Raw genomic sequence first — 17,334 nt, forward strand, 5'->3', positions numbered from 1 at the left:
GTTGCTTTTCAGGGAACCTGTGTTTGGTTTCCATTGTCTATATGGTGGTTCATAACTGCCTGTAATTCCAATTCCAGAGGATCTGATGCTTTCTTTTGGCTTCCACGTGCAATGCATGCATGTGGTGGAAATAAAAACACCAAGGCAAACAGTTATACACAAAATAAAACTAAATATTAAAAAAAGCTTTTGAAAACAAAAACAAAAACAAAAAAACCCCTCTTTTGGCCAAGTGGTGGTGGTGCATGCCTTTAATCCTAGCACTTGAGAGACAGAGGCAGGTGGATCACTATGAGTTCGAGATCAGCTAGTTCTAGGATGGTCAAGGCTACACAGAGAAACCTCGTCTCAAAAAACCAAACATCAAACAAATAATCAAACAATCAAAAACAACAAAATAACAAAAAACCCCAAACATCATCATCATCATCATCATCAACAACCAGCACCACCACCTCTTTTAATCACACCCGAGTTCTTTTTTTAATGAGGCCAAGCCTTACACAGCTTTAGAGTGGGAGCTAGCTATCAGGACATCCAAGCTTACAGTAGAGGGTGGGAACTTTTGGAAATGCTCTGTAATCTGCAAGAAATGTAGAGCAGTGGGAGCTGGGGTCCTGTTTCAAACCAATGTCATGTAATCAATTATGCCTATGTAACGAAGCATCTCTAAAAAACCACGTGACTAGGTTCCAACAGCTTCTGAGCTGTTATATGAGCACCCGTGAAGGAGGGACATTCAAAGTTCATTAGATAAAGTCTCTTGGAGACATTCTCACCTGCTTTAATGTAGCTTGTCACTTGGTTTACTACTTGTAACCCGTGACAGCAGTCTGAAGGAGAGCAGCCTTGGAGAACTGAACTCATGACGAATGTACAGTCTGACACTAACTGAGGGTAGTCAGTCTTGAAGTAGGACTGATTTATTATAAAGCTATTATAATTATTATATTAGTGCCAGACAGTCAGGTAAATGCAACATGCTGATACTCTGTTGGGCAATTTTGCATCTCTGTTCAAGAAAGAAATAAATGGACTTTTAGTTTCTCTCTGGTTATAAAAGGATTCTAATTGGGTTCTTTGGGCATTATAAGGTATCTGGGGAAGGTTAACTGAACATGCTTTGGCAACTGTTCATATCATATCTAACACTGAACATATAATTGCTATTATCCAAATATGATATGCTGTTCCCACATCTTCTAATAGACATAAAAAGATTAATGTTCATATGCTTATTACACTCCTTCATGGAAACTTCCCTCTGAGGGCAGATGCACCAGCTTGTTCCTTGGTAAGAGTAGGGAAGAAACTAGGGAAAGCTGGATGCCAAACCTTCGACCCAAGCATCAAGAGACAGACTAGAAATAGAAATAATATGGTGGTCTACTATCGGAAGGACTTCCTGGAAAGACTTAGATTGTATTTTCCATGTAGATTACAAATGGTGCCTGGCAGACCTGCATGCCCGTGTGTAGATATTACCCGGGGAGCCTGACGCTCCTTCCCTCCAGGCACCTTTCCCAATCTCCAAGATCTAGCTTCAGACTCCCGTGCAGTGCCCCAGCACAGTCTGGCCACCTCTGCATGGGTCTCTACCAATCTCCAAGCTTCCACCAGGACTCTCCATCCCTACCCTCAACCCACAGGCCCCTCCATTGCCACATCCATCTTCTAGAATTAGCAAGATCTACATCCCATACTCCAGACTTGAACCAGGACACATATCCTGTACACCATCCCAGTTCCTTGTGTCTATCAGACTTTATTTTGCCGAAGTAAGATCCAACTTCCAGGTCGAACTTGACAGGCACATAAACTACTCTGCCTCAACCTACTCTGTGTAAATCAGACACACAACTAGCAAAAGAAGTCTGTAAGTCCAGATCTCATTGCAAAAATAGACAATATGAAAGAACAAGACAGTATCTCCTCCTCCAAATCCACCAGTCCTTAAAATACCTGCTGATGAGATACCTCGATGAGCCCTGCAACACAGAATTTAAAAGAACAATCATAAACTTCATCAAAAAGTTAAAGGAGTTTAAAGAAGACACAAAGAAACAGCTCAATGAAATTACAGAGAGAGGGCTTAGGGAGAATAAATGCTCCAGTGATGCCTAAGATAACACAAACGTAAAGCTGATGGCAATGGTGAAGACAACCAGAACTTAGGAACAGAATCCAATAAAGATAAGCAATAGCCCAACTGGACAACTCAAAGGAAAGCCTTACAAGCAAAATCAATCAAGCAGAAGACAGAATATGAAGGCTTGACAAAAAGTATAGAGGAGCTAGACAAAACAAGCAAGGGATATGAAGACTTAGAAACACAGTGTAAAGGAACATAGAGGAAATGTTACAGACATTAGTAAGGGAGAAGAATCCCAGGTCAAAGGCACAGACCCGATCTTCAACAAGGTCTGAGAAGAGAACTTCACCAAACTAAGGAAAGACACACCCATACATATATAAGCAGCACACAGAGCACCAAATACATCAGAAAAGAAAAGAAGCCCCACAGCATATCATACTTAAAGCAGTAGGCACACGTAACGAAGAAAGTGTATTGAAATCTTCAAGAGAAAAAACACAAGTCACATATAAAGTAAAATTACTTAGAATAACAGCTGACTTCTCAATGGAAATTTTGAAAGCCAGAAGATGCTGGAATAATGCATTCCAAGTTTGAAAAGAGTATGAGAGTCAGCCTAAACTAGTACACCCAGCAAAGACTGTATGCTATAGTTTGGTGGTTCTCAACCTTCGTAATGCTGTGACCCTTTAATACGTTTCCTCATGTTGTGATGATTCCCAACATAATTGTAATTTTGCTACTTTATTAATCATAATGTAAATGTCTGATATGTAGGATGGTCTTAGGTGACCCCTGTGACCCATAGGTTGAGAATCACAGCTATTGTCGAAGGAGAAAGAAAAACTTTCCACAGTATTAACAGCCTAAATACTTTATATTCAACAAACCCAAACTAAAGAAAACACAGGAAGCAGCGTTTCAGGCTGCTGAGAAAGGGAACGAGCATAGCCAAGAGACTGGGAAGAAACATGAAGCCACAATGACTACAACACGATGAAGCCCTGAGAACACAATGAGCAGCAAAGGTCAACAGCACAATGACTGTGGTCAGGACATTTCCACTAACACCTTCAGTCAGCAGCCACCTCAACTTCTCCATCACAAGAAACAAGCTAGCCGTTGTCTACAAGAACCTCATCTTGCTTTAAAGATAGGCACTGGCTTAGAGTAAAAGGATGGGCAAGAGTACTTCCATCAAATGGGATCAAGAAGCAAGTAGGTGTCACTATTTTAATCTCTGACAAAACAACAGACTTAAACTAAAACTAATGTGAACAGAAAAGGAATATACTTCATTCTAATCAATGGGACTGAAAGGACATTATTGTCCTAAGTATACAGTCACCAAATGCAGGGGTGCCAAATTTCATTAAAAATGTACTACTGGAATTAAAGACAGATTGTTAACCCAATAATAGAAGGTGATTTACACACCCCACATTCTGCAATACTCAGGTCATCTGGAAAAAAAAAACCCAACAGAAAAACACCAAAGAAATCCCTCACTCTCCCATTCCCTCCAAATCCTCCCACCCCTACCCCAGCAAAACCAACCAGCCAACAACCAACCAACCAAAGAAACTCAAAGCAGAAAAATACCAGAATTACATGACATCATTCAGCAAATGGACTTGACAGATATCAATAGAACATTTCACCAAACACCAAAGAATACACACCTATCTAAGTCACACATGGAAGCTTCACTAAAATAGACCCCACTCCGGGACACAAAACAAATCTTTACATAGTCAGAGAGACTGAAGTGACTCAGTGTGTCCTATCTGTTCACTATGCAATAAAACTTTATTAAAAACAACAGCACATAAATCAATATACAAATATACAAATCAAATATACAAATTCATGTGGATTGAATAACATGTTACTGAATAATGAATAGATCAAAGAAATCAAGATAGAAATAAAAAATTCCTGAACTACATGAAAATGAAAATCCAGCACAATAAAAACTCTGGGATGCACTGAAAGCTGTTAGAAAGGGCACAAATAAATGACTTAATGAATAGAACTCAAACAACTGTAAAAACCAAAACAAACCAAATTCAAACCCAATAATAAAAAATTCAGAGCAGAAATTAATGAAATAGAAACAAAGAAACAATATGATGAGCAACAAATGCAAGTCCTGGTCCACTGAGAAGATAAACAAGACTTACAGATCTCTGGACCAACTAAAGCAAAGGAAGAGTAATTAAAGATTTACATGAACAAAATTGGCAGTGAACAAGGAAAACTTCACAACAAACTAGAAGAAAGTGTACTCCATTAATTTAGGAATCATAAAAGAAACAGACAAATGTCTAGGTTCAGCCAAACCACCAAAATTAAACAAATAAAAGATGAATAACCCAAATAGTCACACAACAAATGAGATTGAAATGATAAAAACCCTTTCAATTTCCTGGCTTAGATAGATTCACAGTAGAATTCTACCAAAGATCTTCAGCCAATCCTTACTAACAACAACAACAAGAAACAGAAGGAACAACCACAAACTCCATAGAAGGAGTATTGCTTTAATACCAAAACAAGGTAAAGACAACAATAAAAAGAAAAAAACAGGCCAATTTCCCTGATGAACATAGATTAAAAAATGCTCAATAAAACACCTGCAAACTGAATATAGACATATATCAAAAATATTATCCACCATAGTCAATCTGCTTGTATCCCTGATGCAGAGAGGTTTAACATATGCAAGTCAATAAATGCAATAAAGCACATCAATGGATAGAAAGACAAGCAGCATGGTGACCTCAGTAGATACAGAAAAGCCTCTGACAAAAGCAAAACGAAACAAAACAAAACAAAACAAAAAAAACACCCAACATACTTTCATGATAAAAGCCCTAGAAAATGCAGGACTAGAGAGAAGATGCCTCAACATAATAAAAGCCATACGTGAGAAACACACAGCCAATAACATCCTCAATGGAGAAAAGCTTGAAGCATCCCCATTCCTTTTGAATACTGTGCCTTAAGCGCTAGCTGGAGCACTAAGGTAAGAAAGGGAAATTAGAGGGATATAAACATGATAATAAGTGATGCCTGTAAGAATTTATTCCTCTCCTCTTTTAGTTTCTACAAGCTGTTCTATTTTCTTTTAAAGCATATGGCCACAAGTCAGATAACCTTTTCCCTATGCTCTGCCTTCCCACCATCAAGCTTCTTTCTTTTGAGGAACCTGCTACATTTAGCCCAAATAAGAAACATAAAATGAGGCTCCCCCATGCCACCTCAATTGACATAATCACCTCTAATAAGTGGCATTTATCATAGAGGTTACATGTTTTCTAAGTCTGAAGGAACATTACAGGGAAGTCGCTGGGAAGCCATTATTCATTTCACCACATATTTGTATAATTCATCAAGTAAGTGCTAATATCCCTCAGCATTAACATTGTGACCAGACCCAACTGCAAAGAGCTTATACTTGGCATCTTATTTAATGCTCATCACTGTCTATACATTGAGAACCTATGGTGTTTTGAGTAAGAATGGCCCCGACTGTCTCATATGTTTGAATACTTAGTCACCAGGGAGTAAGCACTACTGAAAAACATTAGGAAGTGTGTCCTTGTTGGAGGAAGTGTGCCACTGGGGGTGGGCTTGGAGATTTCAAGACCCCAAGCCAGGCTTTCTCTCCTCCTGCTGCCTGTGGATGTATATCCAGGTGTGCATCTCCGCTACTTCTCCAGCACCGTGTCTGCTTCTGTGCTGCCATGGACCCCACCACGACCATAACGGACTAAACCTCTGAAGCTGTAGCCGAGACCCCACTAAATGCTTTCACTTGTGAGAGTTGCCACAGCCATGTTTCTTCAATGCAATAGAACACTAAGACAGAAGTTTATACCACAAGTGGGATATTGCTGTGACAGCCCTGACCATACTGCTGGTTGGAGAATGTGGACTTTGGATTAGCAAAGTAGCTGAATGCTTCTGGGGCTTAATGGGCCATTCTAGTAGGAGCATGGAAGACAGTGCTGAGGGCAATTTGAAATGTGGGGCCAGGCTCAAGAGGTTTCAGAGAAGAATATTAGTAAGTGTCCTAGAGATATTTGGCAAAGCATGTGGCTGCTTTTTGTCCTTGTCCAAACAGTCTGCCTGAGCTAAAGTGAAGTGTTCTGGACTAATGGCATTGGTAGAGATTTCAAGACAGCCTAATACTGACTCTATTGGTAGCTTTGGCCACGTTGTTCTGGCTTTAACATCAAGGATACAAGGAAGCAATTGTGGAATCTGAGGCCAGGCACACATCAGGGCGATCCCCGAGTGGCAGCCCAGAGAGGTTGCTGTGTGAGGCTGTGACGGTAAAGCCTAGATTGTGTTAGAGACTCCAAGATGCTGGATGCCGGAGTCATAGGAGACCTACTGAGGAGGTTGCTGACTGAGTGTGGAACCAGTCCAAAAGAGAGAAGTGTGTTGCACTCAACAAAGCTGAAAGGAGTTGGGGATCTGAAGAGTGAGCGCTTTAGCATTTGACATGGAGATGCACAGTTTGGGGTCTGCTCAACTGGTTTTGGATCTGGCTTTAATCCAGTGTTTTCTAATATGCCCAACTAAATGCTGTCCTTTGTAAGAGCTGCTGTGGTCATGGTGTCTCGTCACAGGAGCTGAACAGTGACTAAGACACTACCCAAAGCAAGCAGAAGGCACTACAACACAGAGATGCAATTTAATAGCTTAGAACAGGACAAATGAAATACACATTTAATGTTAAGCAAATTATATCAAACAAAAGGTACTTGGGAGGCAGATTTCTGAGTTTGAGGCCAGCCTGGTCTACAAAGTGAGTCCAGGACAGCCAGGGCTACACAGAGAGACCCTGTCTTGAAAAAAAAAAAAAAAAAAAAAAAAGAGAGGGCGGGGGTGGGAGACACACAGGAAGTGATGCAAAGCTTTCCCCCTGAAAGTCCACCTCCAGGGATATACGAATTCCAAGGCTACACACCCTAAGCCTCCATCTGTGGATTGTGACACTAGTAGACAAGCTCAAGGCTGTGAAACAACACCAATTCGTCTTGCTACAGTACAGGAGGACCGCAGATGAAGTGTGTATTTTTTGGTATAACTATTGAAACTTTTGTTATAATCTGAACCCTATACATATATACTGTAGATGAATGAATGAGATTTGTCATTTTTTTTTTCAGCTGGTACTATTTGGATGATGTGATTTCAGCTAATGAAATGAATTGATAATTCGGGGGAATTTGGTGGTTTGAATGAAAATGGCCCTACAGGCTCACAGGGAATGGCACTATCAGGAAGTGTGGTCTTGTTGGAGGAAGTGCATCACTGTGGGTGGGCTTTCAGGTTACAGAACCTCAAGCCAGGCCCAGTGGCTCTCTCTCTCCCTGCTGCTTGCTAATCCAGATGGAGAACCCTTGGCGCCTTCTTCAGCACTGTGTCTGCCTGCATGCCGCCATACTTCCTCCCACGATAATAATGAACTAACCCTCTGAATGTGAGCCAGCCCCAATGAAATGTTTTCTTTATAAGAGCTGTTATGGGCCTGGTGTCTCCTCACAGCAATAGAAACTGTAACTGGGGTCTCAGTCACTCCCTTGAGCTCATAATTCTCTTATCTCATTCTCCCAAATACTAAGATCTGAGGTGCAGGCCACCCTACTCAGAGAGTGGGTTTATTTTACAGTCAGGACACCAGAGGGTGGTTCTAGTAGTCTCAAAAATATTCTCTCACAGATGACCACAGGAACCCTGATGAAGTAAAGTAGGGAGAGGTGGGGAGAAACTGGGAGGAGGGGGGAGACAGAAGACAAGAGTGGGAGGGGCTGGGGGGAGCAGAGGTCAGAATAATTGAAGATTAATTTACGGGTCAACGTGACAGTGTCATGGGGTACCCAGGCACTTGGCTAAACTTGCTCTGGGTAGATCTCTGTGAGGGTCTCTCAATGAGATGAACATCTGGCACAGCAGGCTGGAAAGAATACATTAGATCAACTTCAAAGAGCCAAACGGGACAAAAAGGCCATGTAAGTAGGAGTGGGGTGTTTCTTCCTCCTTGAGTCTTTTTGGCTTTAAACGTGGCTTGACACTTTGACCCTTCTGGGTTCTAGAGCCTATGTGGCTTTAACTGGAGCTCACAATGTCACTGTCCTCTGGACCTGGCTCTCTTGGATGTCCACCTTGCTGACTCTACATCGTAGAGATACGGCATGCTCCCAGTGTTGTGTCAGTCCTTACAATGCTGTGTTCTTTATTCTTCCTACAGTTTTGTATTTTGGAAGCCCTGACTCTTATCAGGATGCTATGTGCTGAAGATGAAAAGGCTGCACGTAAAGAAATGACAACCTCAGGGGATTTGAGGGGCTTATAACCTCCTGAAAAACACCCCGTAAAAGTCACTCTAGACTTCTGACTTCCTGAATTGTAAAAGAATAAATACACACTTTAAAAAAGATGCTATATTCCTAGCAACTTGCTACTATGGCATTAGGAAACAAATACATAACTGGATGTTATTCTAGGTAGTGATCTACAATAAGAGGTCACATATTTTATGATTCCATTTACTCTAAATAGACAAATACAGAGACAGATATAGAGCAGGAAAATCTATGAGACATATAGTTGGGGGAGTGGGTCCTGCTATTTAGAAGATAAGAGCTTAAGGAATGAGATTTCCTTTAATGGATAAGACTTACAAGTAAATAGGAGGGTGGGTACAGAACTATAATTATAACAGAGACCATTAAATTATATATTTTTAATGTGCACATTTTATGGTATGTATTTATATTAATAAGGTATGAGACAATTAAACATAAATATTAATAAATTAGAAGAAAAGTATTAAAATTACAGTATAGAGAACAGCATATGTCTAGTTATGAATATATATAGCTTACCTAAGCAGATAGTGTTATTACACAGGTATCTTAGGAAATACTTTCCTTGCACTATTTTAAATCAGATAAAAACTCTGATACGATTTGCAAGTGCAATGTATAGTGCAGTCACTGCTTAAATAGAAGAATGCTCCCATAATAATAGTGTCATAAATTAGCCAACCCCCTAAGTCGGCATTTCAGTGCATCCTTCAGCTACCTGTCGGGTCGCTTCCTAAGTCAGCTACACTTGCCTTCCCCAGAGGCAGCCTCACGGCAATTCTGTGCTCTCTGGAGACTCAAGAAAGGAATGAGTGTGCTATTTTTGATACACATCTTTGAAAACACCATGTGCTTGATGTAATTCATAGAAGGATAATTTTGTTTTTCAAACTACAGAGTGAGTTTAACATCTCATCAATAAACAAAATTTCCTCAGTAAAGTACTCCTCACTTGATGGAAAAGGTGATTTCACGGAAGTAGTCTTAAACCTGGAGACGGACACACAGGTTCTTGAATCGCATGTACATTTCAAAAAATGTTCAGTGAAATCTTTATCCTGGAGAAGCAAAACTAATGAAAATAGCCAGAACCGTCATTGTGAGAGGAGCTTACTTGGAACCAAAGTTAAAAGTGACATAAAAGGTCAAGTATTGTTACTGTCACATGACAAGAGTCAGAAAACCAATGGCCACTGTTCTGCTGAATTTCAGATGTGTCATACATACTATTTCTTTTACTTTTCTTTATGTTCGTACCTTCTGCCAGAGACAATCCGTCTGGGCCTTGGTAAATGCTGTTCTTCCTCTATAGTTCAGCCATACGTTTTACTCAGGGATAAGTTATTTCTTTTCTTTGTTTCTTTTTCCCTTTGAGACAGGGTCTCAGCTATGCTATGTAGCTGAGGACGGCCTTCAGCTCCTGGCCTCCTGTCTCCTGAATACTAAGATTAAAGCAAGCACTGTGCCACCATGCCCACGCTATTTCTGATTGCTCTCAGATTCCATATACATTTCAGTTTGTCTCAGGTCTTTCTAGGCCCTTGGCTGCTGGTTAGAGGAGAAAAGGAATCGTATCATGGCACGCGTGAGTCCCATGCATTAGAATGGTGCTGGGGGAGAATGACTTCTGCATGGTCAGCTTCCAAGGCAGGAGAACAGAGAGGAAGATTAGGGAGATGGCACATTTCTTAGGTTGAACTCTCAGGACCACTGTCTTTGAGAAGACATGGAAGCAGGGTAGGTAGAGGGAGCATTCTGACTGATTGAGTCTTAACACAGGCCCCAGCTCCTGTGCAGGAGCATGGATGGCTCTTCGGAGTCCCAGCAGGGTGTCAGGCTTCTTCCTGCACTGACTAGGTGGAGAAAAGGCATGTGTGTCTCTGGACTAGGCAATGTTCCCACAGAGTGTTAGATGGGGACTTTGCCATGGCTTTGGAGACTACGTGCTGGGTAGCACACCACTCACTAGACTGCTTATGGACTACTGCTGGGTATACTACAAGGATACCTTGTTTGGTTTGAGCCTTACAGTCTTTTTTTTTTTTTTTTTTTGTTTGTTTGTTTGTTTTTTTCGAGACAGGGTTTCTCTGTGTAGCCTTGGTTGCCCTGGACTGACTTTGTAGACCAGGCTGGCCTCGAACTCACAGAGATCCACCTGCCTCTGCCTCTGGAGTGCTGGGATTAAAGGCAGGCACTAAGGGGGCGCCTTGAGCCTTACAGTCTCATGAGGTACAAAATAGTATCCCTGTTATGCTCATGAGGCTACTATGCCTGAGAGGCATTACACTTTTTCACAAATAATGTGGTTGGCTTTCAACATCTATGTTCTTTCTATTATCATCAAATTTCCTATAGTTTGCTTTCAGTGACTGTATACCAAGTAATGCACAATTGTTCAAAGGTTTGGACCTGAAAAAATGGAAGAGCCATGGGGATGGAGAGCACCAAGGAAAAAGGGCCTTCCAGGCACCGCAGGGCTGAAGCGCATATGAACTCAGAGATAGTGGCAGCACGATCACCAGGTCTAGGCCTCACCAGGTCTAGGCCGCATGGAGTCCCAGTGCTGAGAGGCCGAGTGCGCACAAGCCCCATCCCTAACCTAGAAGCCATCTCCAATTGCTAACAGCTCGCAAGGGAAAAATTAGTTTTCTGCAATGGAGTCTCACTGGGCATACAAACCAGACTTAAGAACAGGTCCCATGCCCAGCGGTAGATGGCTAAGACGAAATGAACTCAATGGTATTTTTAGAGGTTTTCTTTTCTCTTTTTTGTCTCACAATGCTTTGTCTGGGCATATTTTTCTTTCCCTCCCTTCTTTTTTTCCCCTCTGTCTTTTAGCCTTACATATCTTTTGCTTATATTCATGGTTTCTAATTTTCTTCTTGTGTGTGAACATCTGCATGTGTTCTTGTGTTCTTTTCCCCCAGTTTGTTTTGCCCTATTCAGTTGTTGTTGTTGTTGTTATTATTATTATTATTATTATAGATCCCTAGTTGTATCCTAATGAGAGAGACAGACAGACAGAGAGATAGATAGATAGATAGATGGATAGATAGATAGATAGATAGATAGATAGATAGATAGATAGATATTTGGGGTGGTTGGGGAAGTGGGGAGGATCTGGGAAGAGTTGGGGGAAGGGAACTGTAATCAGAATATATTGTATGAAAAAACATTAAAAAAAAAAAGGTTTCTCCCTGTTCTGTTTTCATTTGTGTTGGTGTGATAAAAATCCCATAACAAAAGGCAACTTAGGTAAAACAAAGGGTTTATCTGTCTCACAATTCCTGGTGATAGTGCATCATTAGGGAAGTTAAGCAGGAACTCAAGCCACTCTTAACATCACATCACAGTCAGGAGCAGAGAGAGGCGCTCAGCATAGGTCCATGCTGCCTGTTTGCTTCCACCTAACTGTCCTTACACAGGCAGGGATCCTCTGGGTAGGGAATGACGCAGCCCAGCAGGCTGGGTCCTTCTAACCAGTCCTTCACAGGTTTGCCCACAGGCCAACTTGACCTAGATAATTCCTCAGCTGAGAGTCTCTTCTCAGATTACTCTAGATTGTGAAGTTGGCATTTAAAACTAAACATCACAGGCCCATTGAGACAAACAAAAGCACACCAGCTGCTCGCTGTTTTATGAAGTTCAAGTGTGATACACTGCAGCAAATGCGAGGGCACTTCAAGAGGTGAGGTATGAGGTGGGAATGAAATTTAAAAGCTGACTGAATTCTGGAGGTTTGATCCTGAGCACACACAAAAACAAAGGGCTGAGGAGATAAGAGGGCAGGTAAGTGGGGAGGGAGGAGGCAAGATGCTGACACAATCACTAAATACAAGAGAATAAAGCCCATTCTGTCTTAGTCATTTTTTGTAATCAAAATTGTTACTGAGTTGAGTAAAGACACTTTTCTAGAACACAGTGAAAAAGAAAAGAGGCAAACAATGTCAGTGTAGGGGCAGGAAAAAGCAGAATACATCAAGAAGCTCTATCTAATGTGAATTTAAAGAAAAATGAACAGAAGTTTTTTTTTGTTTGTTTGTTTGTTTTTTGTTTTTTAAAGAACAACATTTTTGTGAGATATATAATTGGACCCAAAACAGTATCTGACAACCCTTGGGTGAAGTACCAGTTCAGGATCTTACTCAGAAGACAGGAGATGATATGCACCAGAGTTCACATTAGCACAAGATTTTCTAATAGAAGACGAGAGTGTTAAAAATAAAATGATTTTTTAAGACTGGGAAGAGCTCAGAAAATGGAGACTTTCTTAAATAGCTACTTGAGAATTCACCCAGAAAATCATATAAACATTACTTAAAGACTTATTTATTTTTATTTCATGTGTATGGGACTTCTGGCTGCACATATGTATATGCATTACATGCCTAGTGACCATGGAAGCCAGAAGAGAGCACTGGGTCCCTGAAATCAGAGTTACAGGCAGTTATGAGCCACCATGTGGTCTCTGGAACCAAATCCAGGTCCTCTGTGAGAACAGCAAGTGCTCCTAGCTGCTCAGCCGTACCTCTAGCCTTCCTTCCTCAGGAAGATAACATACATTTAAAAAAAGAATGAAAGACACAGTTTATAATGATAATCCAAGAAACTACTGAATCTTGAAACTGTGTAAATAGTTGTAGAACAAATTGGGAAACTCAGTCAGCAAGGTCATCATTAGGTGGAGTGAGAATTTTGGTCTCTTTAAAACCCAGTTATGGTATGTGAACAGGGATATGGGTGGCTTCAGATGTCCACAGCTGCTAACTAGGATGTGTCTAGTGCTCCAGGAGGGGCGTGGGTTGCCAGCTGCAGATAGTTCCTGCAAGTGTTTGGGATTCTGGGAACTTTTCAGAGGATATACAAATGCTAGGGCCCTGAGAGGAGAGGTCAGTGTTGGCTGGTTGGTGGTGATTGTGGTTTGTCAAGCGGTCATGCAAAGAAATTAGAAGAAATTGAACATTCTGACAGCAAAGGTCAGACTTTCCCAAGGAAACCAAAGCCCCTAATCAGCAGGAAGTAGTCAAAAGAGGTCTCCATCCTCTTTCCCCTCTCACCCTCGTTCTAGGCTACCTAATGCCGGGGGCTTGGAAGAGACTGGGGTGGAGAAGCATGGTAAGTATAGGAACCCAAACAAGCAGGCAAAAAGCCTGCCTGCAGCTGGGAGTGACTCACAGGTAGAGAACTAGGGGAGCGGTAACATTCTTGATTTAGGCTGTGATTTTAACAGTTCCTTAAGATACGTTTTTGTTTTATGATGCCTGCAACAAAGAGTTAATAACTTGGGCTACAATATTAAAAGCAGGCTCTTCTTCTTCTAACCCTGGAGCAGGTAGAAACATGAGCATGGCATATGACATAGCTGCCATGATCAGTTTGCCAAACAACCAGCAAAGGGCCAGGAAGAACATGCATGAGAGTCTTACTGTGTAATATTCTGTTGCAGGCTAGGAAGCTTGTATATTTCCCATATCCACGGGGGGGGGGGGGGAGAAGAAAATTTTACTTCACACAAAAACTATAATGAGCGACTGACATTACTAAATGTAAAATTAGAAATGTGATCTTTTAAATGATGAAAAAGATCTGATATTCCTCATAGTGAAAACAGGACTTCATGGTATGAATGTAGGACTTTATGGTATAAACCTTCTCAACCTTCAAAAAGAATATGTGCAATCTAAGATCCCTTCTCTTGCTGAGATAGAGTTATCAACATAAAGCTACACTAATTAATAACGTAGCAGATAAAAATGAAGATTACAATTGGCGGGTTAGTTAGCCGGCTCTGCTGCCAGAAGTCGGCAGTAATCATGACCTTGGCAGTCTCAGTTTCTAGTTGTTGGCTTGCCATCTCCTAGGACTCTCAATGGTCACCAGCCTTGGCAGCAGTGCCTCTGCCCATGGTCGCCTGGATGGCTCCCAGGCGCTATATTCTAGTTGGCCACTTGTGGAATTTAACAGACTTTAGATGTTCTCATTTTTGAGTATTAGATTTTGCTTTCTTTGCTACTTATAGGTTTTGTTTTCCAATAAAAGCCCAGTGAGGTCCAGGAAGCTTTATCAATTCCAATAATTATATAATAAAACTTAAAATAAATCCTATAACAATGATAAAGAATAAAGAGTTTTTGGAGACAAAATTTCATGTATACAGGCTGGCTTCAAACTCACTGGGTAGCCATGGCCGGCCCTGAGCCCCTGCTCTTCCTGCCTCTATTTCTTGAGTGCAGAGACTGCACCTACCCTGTTCTTAAGACAAAACCAATAAAAAAGCACAAACCAGAGTGAACATGGTCTTAAAATATCCTTTCATGAGAACTCATCTACTCTGGTTGCTCCCTATCTGATTTACAGGCAAAAGGAAATCTGTACTCGAGGTGGTAATCCTTGGAAATTCGGTGCTTACAACATTGCCAATCTTGAAGCCAGGGGAGTTATAAACAACCTTTAAACAAAAGTAAATCCAGGTATGGTATGATTTAAATACACAGCATGCCTTTTCTTATTCTGTATTTCCAGGACCCTTTAATGCAGAATTAGAGTATTTCTCAACTAGTGATTCAACTGACACTGAGATACAATGATGTTTACCTGTCAAGTCTCACCTAGGCTAAAGGAACAAATGAGAAACTAAACTCTGGGCTCCTAGTAGTTGCATTTATAAAACTATCTAGACTTTTTGTTTTTGTTTTTAGAGATTGGCTCTCCCTACTAGTCTTAGACTCAAGTTCCCTCTGCCACAGCCTTTTGGGGCGGAGTGTGTACCACAATGCCTGGACTAGACATAAAAACAAAACAAAATAAAACAAATCAAAATCATTTTCTATGTCTGCCTTGGAAATTAGGGCTTCTTGCTATAAGTTCAGTGTTTGCCAATCAGCTGTGGATACCATCATTACAACCCAAAAGTTAAAGAATGCACGTTAAATAAAGCTTAAAACAGAACATTTGCCAAAGAACTTTTACAGAAAAATATAAATCCTTTGGATGCTCTTCTAAGGATGAGAAACCAGGCCTAAATAAATTTAAGATGTATTATTTTTGTGAACACAGCTATGTTCATAATAAATCAACTTTATGTTTTGTTTTTTTAAGACTTTATACTTTTTGTTCTTCCTTTCAAAAAGCACAGTTCTTGCTACACATTCCAGGCTACCCTGGACTCTGCGATCCTGTAGCAACACCTTCCAGGTAGCACACTGTCAGCCACTGCATTGCTAAAAAGAGTGGCACTCAAGACAGGGCTCACTTGTTGGTTTATTTGGCCATACACATAAAGTTAAGGTCTGTAGTGAATTTAAGTTCAGATTACTCATACTTTTCTGAAATGCCGTAGAGATGCTCACTCAGGGTGCGTCCAAGTAAACGGGAGATGGTGTTCTCTAAGTGGCACAGGAAAGACTGCCTCTCAAGGAACACAACTGGTTGTAAGATGAACAAAACCAGAGCGGCTCAGGGGTAGCCAGGTTCGTGGAGTCTGGCGACACTGGGCTAATTATGAATTTCAGCTTATCTTTTAGTATTTTTTAAAATAAGCTGCCACAGTGTCCAAATTACTGGCTATATTATGAACATACTTAAGTACCTCATATATACATAAATTGTGTCAATAATTCTGTTGGGAATTCTGATGCTTTTAAAAAACAAAGTAACCATAAGGTAATATTTACCTAAAATAGCATTGGCATGTGCAGACTATCTTTCTAAATGGCTCACACATTTCCTTTTACCTCCATTATGCCAGAGGTATACTTATTACTGTCCTTTCATGCTTTCTGAGTTTAGGAGACCTGTGCCAGGCCACCCGGATAGTGCTGGGTAAAACTGAAGTCTAGAATCAGTTCTTAACCACCAATCTTCAGTCCCCAAATGTACTGTCATTCATCTTTAGAAAAAAAGATTGACCTTTTAAAGATCATGTTTTGCTGAATGAAAAATAACTTTTCATTTCATAGTGAAAGTTCCATTTTTTTCCTCTACAGAAAATGAATTTGTAAAAATAATATTTTCTAAACCATGGGATGAGCTCACAGATCATACAATGAACCATGGGCTAAGACATCAACTCCTCCTTGAAGAGACTGAACCAGATTAAGCATTGTCAGTCACAGTTGCTGTGAAAGGACATTTTACCAGTGTCTGCCATGCAATTTACTCGCCATACCTTCCTGATGTATTCTTTAATATGGCAAGAGCATCTGGGTATCCGTCCATGTTGTAGTCTCCAACATGAAGGGTGAGTGGAATTGGAATCGCAGTTGGCTGTTCTTCATGCACAAAGGGCACAAAGCCCCACAGTGTCCCCTTGCTGCTGAAATCCTGCAGCACAGGGACCCACTAAGGATAAAGAAAAACAAGGATTAATCATACCCCTTTAGAAAAACTCACCGTTTGCAAAAGGAGCGAACCATTAAACATGTAGAGATAGCGCCACTTTGCTTCATCCTTACAGAACGGCAGGCAGCCATTTGCTTTGACGTATGTGAAACCCTGAGAGAACTGGTATCTGTAGGCTTTGCCATGAGCATCTTTTATGAACAGCACACAGAGCCATAGGTCCCTCACAAGCAGCATTCAACCTTATGAATGAACAAGCTCTGTCCTCACCTGACAGGCATTGCAAGACAAGGAGAGTGAGCTGGAAGCAAAAGACCTAGTAAGCCTTCATAGTCTACGTTGATGACGCTAAAGAGAACAGAGCAGACTAGGCTGACTTTAAGTGAGCTTCTTTCCTCCCCTTCTGATTGCACAAGTCTGTTCATCCTTTGATAAACTGATATAGACTAAAATCTGAGGAGTAGAAATCACAGCATTAACACTACAGATGTGCCATGCTCCCTTAAGAGTCACCAT

At 40.9% G+C, this 17,334-nt stretch overlaps 1 protein-coding gene across 1 annotated transcript in view; it reads right to left on the minus strand.

Moving 5' to 3' along the window:
- The window catches only part of Itfg1 (integrin alpha FG-GAP repeat containing 1), a 129,925-nt gene that overhangs the window by 37,195 nt on the left and 75,396 nt on the right, over window positions 1-17,334 (minus strand). The window contains exon 10 of the mRNA XM_051169049.1: window positions 16,646-16,818. Coding sequence (XP_051025006.1) covers window positions 16,646-16,818 — 173 coding nt within the window. The remainder of the gene's footprint in view (window positions 1-16,645; window positions 16,819-17,334) is intronic.

Source organism: Acomys russatus, chromosome 26, assembly GCF_903995435.1.
Source record: "Acomys russatus chromosome 26, mAcoRus1.1, whole genome shotgun sequence".
Taxonomy (NCBI): Eukaryota; Metazoa; Chordata; class Mammalia; order Rodentia; family Muridae; genus Acomys; species Acomys russatus.